Genomic DNA, 8,779 nt, shown 5'->3' on the forward strand with positions numbered 1-8,779 from the left:
ATCAACCGAGGACAGGTTCATTGATTCGCAATCAACATACCACGCACTTGATTTATTCGACCCGCGGCACAGCTTTTGACATTTTGTATTTTTGTATTTGGATTATGGTGCACAATGAACTACAGTCACAAAACTGTTTTGAAAATCCTTTTCAAATGAAACTCGTCCAACTCCCGGGAATTACAAGCCTAAAAAGTTCGGCCTGAGCAATCTAGAGACGCATGCACATTGACAAGTGTACAATAATTTAATTTAATTGTAAACAATAATTTAAAATTTACAATTTAAAACAATAAGCTTCTGTTTCTGAGGTGCATAGCTGTACGGCACTAATTGAAACAAAAGTCGGAGTAAATTGATAGTTTTGATAGTCTGATATTCCATCACGTACACATTGGAGCAGTGTTCATTGCAACGTTGAGCACGGGACTTGTTGTTAATTCTTTGGAAATCGATCCATTCAGGAAATGCCCATTGAGAGGCGTTGGCTGCGTCGCCCGAACGGCCTGCCTGAAAAGCCATCAGGAAAATGTGGCATCCATCGCAACTTATAGTTTACGGATACAACAGCTGCCTCGGCCCGATACTCCAACTGGTGATAATCGAAGCAACCGGATGGGCGGTAAACAACAGAAGTGACATTAAAGACACATCAGAATTCATCAAGCATCAAACTAATAGAAAAAGTTCTGGCAGCAGCCGGCCCTGTTTCTAGTTTTTTCCGGCTGTCCCGTCCTGTTTGCGTCCAGATTTGCTGGCACTGCCACTGCCACTGCCACTGCCACTGCCACTTTCCATCTTCCTTTCCATTTACGGCCCCTTCGGCATTAAAGCTAAATAGTGAAAACAATTGCAGAGCTGCAGTTCCAATTCCTGCTGCACTTTCCAGGCCAGGGCGGCACATAAAAATGATTTAAATGCAGGCTGCGCGCTGCATTACGAGCTTACTGGCCAGGACCTGCTCCTGCTCCGGCTCCAGCTCCAGCTCCGACTCTCTTCTTCTGGCTGGGCACTCGTTGAGTGACAAGCTCCTTGCCCGGGGCCATGTATCAAGTTGATGGCTGCCCGGTGGCAAGCAGCGGTGGCAACTTCGTTATGACCGTTAGCAGCTCTATTTGCCCGACTCGGAACCAAACTCGATCCACACTGCGAAAATCAAACCTGCGTTTAGTTCTTGGCATGGCGAGCAGTGGCACATCAATAGCCTTTTTCCAAGCCCATGCTAATGTGATTCTGGCAAAGCTTGTCTGCTGCAATCGAAGATCTAGCAATTCCACAGCCTCATTAAGTAAGCTTCAAACGTCGTCTATTATCTGCGGCAATTCAAGGCATTTTGCCACGAGAGTATGGCAAAATTAAGAGGTTCTTCGTAAACAAAAAAAGAAAAACAGATCTGGGGCTCCCCTCCACAACTTCAATTTGGGAGTGAATGGCATTTTCTTGAGTGCAGCTACTCCACTTCATGGACTCTGTAGCGCAGTTCGCTGTGGAGTGGGATCTGCACTCCATCTGCATACTTAATGCATTTTCATTTTATTTCATTGCTTTAGTTTTGACCAGGCCAACGGCAGGGGGACGAGGTCGCATCGTCTGGTCCTGGAGCTCATCCCCCTGCACTTGCACTTGGACTTGGCCCGGACCCGTATCCGTATCTGTATCTGTGGCTCCAGCTCTATCTGCATCCTTATCTGCCGCTCGCTCCAACTATTTGCTCTACGGCTTGTCTTGTGTTTGCTTACTTTCATTTGTGTACTTGTGTTTCATTCGGTTAAGTGCTTCCTTGATTGTTTTGCCCGCGCCTGCTCCATCTTCTTTATTTCGAGTAATTTCGGGACTGGGCCTGCAGTTTATGGCGAAGTTTTAAGCCACCCAGCGCCATCGAGCTAGTGCGAGTTCCCTGGGCCACTTGTTAACAACATTGTTGGGGATTACGTCCGGCTTTTGACACCAAATGCCCACCGGCGAGTCAATAAATATGTGCTGGCGTGCTGGCGTGCCCACGGACGGCGGCATCTGGGCTATATACATATAGTCGCCCGATTTGCATGGATTATCCGGAGTGTTTGTGTGTGCAGATCCTTTTCCCGCCGCCGGTGTTGTTGTTGCTATAGCACCACAGCCATTGACCATAAACATGCAGCCTTTATGCATACATTATTTTAATGAATTATTGATTTCGTTCGATTCCATAACTTGGACGGCTCGCAAAATCAGCGCAGCAGCAGGGAAATACTCTTATTTCGAGCGGTGGAACTGTGAACTATTTTAAAATATCTCGGATACTCTTCAAGAGTTTAAGCTACTAACTGACTAACTAGGAGTTTAAGGCCCAACACAGACTTAGGATAAATTTGCCAATCGGAAATGAAAAATAGTTGGTATAATAATGAATATTATGAGATGTTCAAAAATCACTACTTACAGCATTAACTTCCAATTCGATTAATATGCCAAAATGTTATGCATAGAGTATGTAGTAGGGTTAATGGATAACTACTGGCTCTGTTAATTTAAGATTAAATTTAAAATTTAGTTATTGTCATACTTGCTTGGGACTGATTTAAAAAAAAAAAAAAAAATAAATAAAAAAATGATTGAAAGGGTACTGTTCGGCCAAGTACTGTCCGATTTTATGCAAATCCGTTAATCATTTTTTATCGAGCATTGGCCTAAGCTTTATACCATAATGTCAGTAATAGCAGTTGGTTAGAAAACAGCGCATCGAGAGCTTAAAGCCAATCAAGTTGCCCTGTGCCAGTGTGCGTGTGTCCATTTCCATATAATTTATAATGCTTAATTTCCATTCAATCCATTTTGGCATTGTGCGGAGTATCTTACGCATTGATAACTGCTAGCTACCTTTGCTCTTTCTTCCTGCTCTCCACTTAAGTGAGGGGGTTTCCCTTTTCCCTTTTATTTCCTTTGTGCATTTGTGTGAATGCGTGTGTGCGAGTGTGCGAGTGTGCGGTGTGAGACTTCTGTGTGGTTTTTGTGGCCTAAAATAGCACTTTGTTGGCCCATCGAAAGGTTAGCCGGAGAGGACGCATTAATGGAAATAATGGCGTATCTATTCAATTATATCGAAGCCGTTGCTTCGCCTCCAGGATCTCCGCTTCGGGGTCAGGTACTCCCGATTCCGATTCCGATTCCGATCCCTCCGACGAACCCGAAAACCTCCCACCAGTGCGCCCTAATGGATGACAAAAGCACTTTTATGGACATTTTATGTTAGTGCATATTATTTATTATATTAAAAATCCATTAGTGATTTTTGAAACTTGTGGTCGCCGCCAGCCACATCTTTCATTTTCCCATTGATTCGCGTTTTCGGTTTCACTATGGTTTCACTATGGTTTGGTATGGTTTGGTTTGGTTTGGTTTGGTTTGGTTTGGTTTGGCTCTGCATACAGTTTTCATTTTCCATTTACATTTTGGCCCTTGTCGAGACCGGAGTGACGTCAATAAAATCGACTGTCGCCATATTGTGGCCACTAATTGCATTTTGGTTAAGCCTGGGATGGAGATGTGGCTTGGACTCTGTGCGGGATGCGAGTTGGGTCTGGATCTGGTGCTGCTTCTGGTGCTGGTGCTGGTACTGGTGCTGGTTCCGTTTTGCATCTCGCAGATAGCAGATAGCTGATAGCAGCTAGCCCGCTGCACTTGATTTAAGCCACCCAGACACGCCTACTCGCCCCACTTTTAAGCTCAAAGTAGTGGGGGGAGTGGCTGGATGACAACGACAAAGTCGCGCCATTAATGCATAAAGTGGCAGAGATAAGTGCGAAAGCTGGGGGCGTGGTGCCAGTTTTTATGGTGCCTCCCCGGAGCAGCCACTTCTTGAGATCCATCTAACTGTTGCAGGGATTAAAGTTGCTTGCATAATTTCGCGCGCATAATGAAGCCAACTGCAAAGACAAAAAGATGGCGCCCAACAAAAGCGAGAGGCCACGAAGGAAGGTCGCTCAGGAAGGAGCCAGCAAAACAATTAAAGCGCGGCTAGTTTCAATTTAAGACCAAAAATCCCAATCAATATGCGTTTCAACGAAAAACAACCATATTTCAGAGCTCGTTTAAAGGAGCTCAGTGTTCTGAGTAATTCATTTCATAACATTAGTTGGGAATAGATCGTCCACCCCTTTAAAACTCTAGACCTGTTTGAGTAATGCGCTGGATTACTCCTCACATTTGCCAGATCATCCGATGCAAATGCTCGGCCTCTGGGCTGCCCGTCGACTCCTTTGTCCTGTCACAATGGAAAAGAGGGCATTTCAAATCCAATTTACTTAGTCATCGCACTCAAAGGAGGTCGGAAAACGAGGAAACGGGTGGGTCAGTTCAATGGCCATTTGTATCCCGTTCCGGTTGGGTCGGTGTCTCTGTATCGGTCCGGTCTCAGTGCATTAAGCAGTTTATCACGTTAAAAAGATTGAATAGATGCCCTGCGATTCGGGCACAAAGGATAACTTTACTGGGACAATCCTCAGCTCACTTGGTCTGTTGGCGGCATGGGATCTTGACTCCAATGGCAGCAGGACAATAATCGATACACTCGTAAAGCGGAATCAAAACGGATCCGTCCTAATGTCTCCCATCTCCAGCCTGAGAAATGCGTTTTCCGAGAGAAACACTTGCCCCTTAAGTGGCCAAGTCGCCACAAACATGTTGTCACAATTGCCAGAGTGCCTCATAGAGAATTATTACACTTCAGAAACACCATAGTAGATGTACCAGGACACCATCAATGTACCATCTCGCTGTCAAATAAATAAATCAGCTACCGGATAAAGTACGCAGTGGCAATTGCCAAATACTCCAGCTCAAAAGTGCCCCAGATGTCTTCGAATCCAGCCAAGGCCCATTGCATTATTAGCTTTTCGCAAGTTTATTTATTTCTGGCAGGCAAAGCGGCGAGCCAAGCGCCATTTCCCCGCTTCCGAGCAATAAGACATATTTCACAGCCCCCCACCACGAGGATGTATCGTATCTATCTCTCCCACATGGGCCCGCGGCTAATTGAGTCATATGTCAGGTTGAAATCGGGAACCTAATGCCGCAGAGGAGCTGCAATGCAATTCGCATTGACTGCCAACCAGGGAGCAATCTGCTTCCTTGATTTTGAGTTTGAGTTGCCCGTTTGCCATAAAAAATGAATGCCTACCGCCTTCGCCTTCACCTTCACCTCTGGCGCTCCGGATCTCTGGGCTTCTGGATCTCTGGATCTCTGGGTTTCCGGGCTTCTGGGCTTCTGGGCTTCTGGGTTTCGGTTCCGGGGACTGAGTGGCAGGGGCGGGGCGTTCCTGGAGGTTTTTAATTGAAAACAAACAAGGTTAAGCCAACTCTGGATCTCCGGGCCACCTTTGACCCACAGCCACCTCGCAGATTGTTTGCATGCGTGTCGCTGACGTTGACAGTTCCGAGCACTCGGATTTCGGGGAGCTGCCAGATCGAGGGGTTAACTTCTGGGGTTACTCCTGGGGGCGGCGTATCTGCAGACAGTGGCAGCCTGCGGGCTGCCCAAAGTGGCCATCGAAAGTGAAATGTGAGCTGCGCACTCCACTGCCAAGGCGGCTTAGTTTCGGGCGGGAGGGGCTCCGGAGGTTCCGGAGCGGAGCGGAGCATAAAAGTGAAAAACAATTGAACCCTTGGGCGAAATTGGTTTTGACAATGTAAATAAATAAAACACAAGCATAAATATTTACTGCTGACGGCAGTTTCGTTAAGGGCTTAGGCTGCCAGTGCTTCTGGGGGTTTCGGAAATGAGAGGCGAAGCCGGCGTAAGCACGGGGATTACAGGGGCTCAGTGAAGTAAATTTTCGAATGGGTTTCGGCCGGAGTCCGGGGCGGGGCGGGGCGGGGCGGTGCTGTTGTCGAAAGGATTTGCAGCTCATTTCATCCCCAGGACCCATCAGCCGAACCCTTTGGCCTTGCCAACCCGAGTGCTAATATTTGATTGTGTTGTCGGGTCAATGGGCAACGCAAATTCAAAACTCAACTGGGCAAGGGCAGAATGCTTCGAGGTCTTGGCATTTATGCAGCTCCATATTCTATACTCCGATTAGACAGCTGCCAGAGTTACCTGCTCCTTGCAGGATGTCGGAGGGGCTTGGTGGGGCTCAGCTCCTTTGTTGCCGCACAGATCAGCTCCCATTTAGCCAACATTAGTCTCCAATTTGTGTGTAGTTATGGCTCGACCAGTTACGACCCAATTCCTTTAGCAAAGGTGCCAAACCGGGTCGCCTTTGGTCGGTATTACTTCGATATAGACACATTTACGAGAATGGTACGAGAATGCAATTAATGCAGACCAATTGCCAGATGGACTTGCAACTTCCATTTCCCCCTTTCAATTGTGCAAATGGTATGTTCGTTGACTAGCTTCTGTTATTTAAGAACTAGATGAACAAGATTGCACTAGATAAACAATGCAAATATTACATAGAAGTCCCAAAAAGTGCATCAATTTAAACCTGTCCATATCCACATGGTACATTCTTTGAAGATTTATATGCAACATTCTCAACAGTAAGTGTGCAACTCAGATCCCAGTGTTTTATACACCAAAGTTGACCTGGCACAACCATTACTAGACGTGGTTCAAAGAGGACTCCTGACGAAACGTAAGTAGGTCCCATTGTGGGCAGTTAGCACAAAGGACTTGGGATCGAACCGCATTTGCGGCAGGCTCCTCTCGCAGAGCTCCACCCGGAAGTGCCTCAAGATGTGCAGCAGTCCAACCTTTATCTCCAGCTGCCCCAGAAGCGTCCCAATGCAACCCCTTGGTCCCGCGCCGAAGGGCAAGTACGTCATGGGATGGTGCTGTTGCCGCTGCTCGGCCGAGAAGCGCTCCGGGTCAAAGACTTCCGGGCTGGGCCAGTACTGTGCATCTCGATGGAGTCCCAGTACCGATATGTAGACAGGCGTGCCTGCACGCAGTGTGAACGGCGATCCGCCGTTCCAGGGTGAGAGGTCATAGCCCGCCGAGGAATTGCAGCATCTGTCCAGGAACGCCGTGGGCGGATAAAGCCGCAAGACTTCATCGACCACCTGTCGCAGGTATGGCAATCCGGAGACGCTGTCGCAGCCCAGCTGCCGATCCTGGCTAGAGTGCAGCGCAGATCGGAGCTCCGTCCGCAGGCGGTGCTGAATGGTGGCGTTCTTGGCCAGCTCGTAGAGGGCAAAGGTTATGGTGGACGAGGAGGTGTCGAAGCCAGCCAAGAGCAGAAAAGCAGCCTGGGCTGCGAAGAAATCCGGCCGATGGATTATGCTGTCCGCCGACTCCGTACGCTGCAGCTGCAGGAATATATCGATTAGGTCGTGGCGCTTCTCGCCACTTGTGGCGCGTTGGGTCAGCACATAGTCCATGGACTTGCGCATGAACCGCTCGTACTCCTCGGAGTACAGATGGGTGCGCACCCGGTGCGCCAGGCGCGGAAAGAAGAACATTGTGAAGAGGTGCAGCAGGCGCTTTGGCCTGGGGTCGTTGACCTCGATGCACATGCGGCGGAACTCGGCCTCGGGATTCTGCAAGCTGCGCGCCTCTATGCCAAAGGCCAGTGATGCAATGATGTCCGTGGTGAAGAGAGCGCACAACTGCTTGACCTCCAGCTCCATGCTGTCCCTGCCACCCAGCTGCCGTTCCATGTGCTCCTCCAGCCGCTGTCCAATGTGCTCCAGAAGCCCGTACATCTGGCGCACCTTTCCGGCAGCGAAGAAGGGCGCAAAGAGCTTGTGCGTCTGCCGCCAAGTCTCGTACTTGGAAAAGAAGAGGTTCTGCGAGCCCATCGTGTCACGAGTGGAGTCCGTGGTCTCAAAGCGGCTCGAGAACTGGGCAAAGTCTTCCACCATGACGCGCTTGATCAGAGCCGGATCTCGGAGGAGCAGTGCGTGGTTGTGCAGCACGTGGATGCCCACGAAGGCGCGCCCGGCAGCCTCCTTGCTCTCGTACAACTCGCGAAACTGATCGCCGAAGCAGCAGGCTCCGCGCAAGAGGCGCCACACATTCCCCACAAATGGAGCAGCCGGAACACAGGGCACGCCCAGCCGTCGCCAGTGCCCGAAGTGCCGATGTTGCCACAGCCAGGCGATTCCCAAAACAAGGAGACATCCACCGCCAACGGCGGTGACAGCAAGTAGACATCCAACTCCAAGGGCAGCCGCAAAAAGTGCAAAAACTACGATAATCATGGTTACTTGACGGGTGGCTGACCACAACTGCAGCCACGGTGTGTGCAAGGTGACTATATGTATGCAGCAGCTTGATTGATTATTTATCGCTATCTAATCGCGTATCTTATCTTGGGCGGCTATTTAAAGGTAGCCGCTTAGGTTCGTCGCCGTGACAAGACCTAAGTAATACCATCGCACCTGTACAAGTTCCTCGACATGTTCCTCTAAATATACTCAGTACACAGCCTAAAAATAGTACAAGAAGTAGACAAGAGTAAGGCAATGTGGTAAGTCTACTAGATTGAAGAAAGCATTTATTACCATGAACATAAACGAGTATTTCGCATTTCATCCTAACCGAGACTCCAATTCAAGCTGTCCGTTCGCGTGTCCGTCCGTATGAACGTCGGGGCTTCACACATTTTAAGCGCTAAGGTCTTGAATACTAATAAAATTACTCATTTCAATAACAGACCCTAGATATGAATTAAATCACAATTCAGACTGCCAATGTAAGTGTGTTAAATAACCTATTTTTGATAGGGCTACTGGGTACTGAATAGTCGAGCTACTAGCGTTGCCAATTTTGTACTTAGCACCTTCACGAAATCAT

The 8,779-nt window shown here is 48.5% G+C and overlaps 1 protein-coding gene across 1 annotated transcript; it reads right to left on the reverse strand.

The window, feature by feature from the left end:
- Positions 1-6,363: 6,363 nt before the first annotated feature.
- On the reverse strand, positions 6,364-8,198 carry LOC6549655 (probable cytochrome P450 6t1). The gene has a single exon (XM_001978668.3). The coding sequence runs from the start codon at positions 8,182-8,184 to the stop codon at positions 6,595-6,597; it is 1,590 nt and encodes a 529-aa protein (XP_001978704.1). The 5' UTR covers positions 8,185-8,198; the 3' UTR covers positions 6,364-6,594.
- Positions 8,199-8,779: the final 581 nt, after the last annotated feature.

Source organism: Drosophila erecta, unplaced genomic scaffold (genome assembly GCF_003286155.1).
Source record: "Drosophila erecta strain 14021-0224.00,06,07 unplaced genomic scaffold, DereRS2 tig00000126-arrow-pilon, whole genome shotgun sequence".
NCBI lineage: Eukaryota > Metazoa > Arthropoda > Insecta > Diptera > Drosophilidae > Drosophila > Drosophila erecta.

Bases quoted from the DNA above. Each gene is read 5' to 3' on its own strand.
- LOC6549655 (XM_001978668.3), bottom strand. From the start codon at position 8,184: ATGATTATCGTAGTTTTTGCACTTTTTGCGGCTGCCCTTGGAGTTGGA.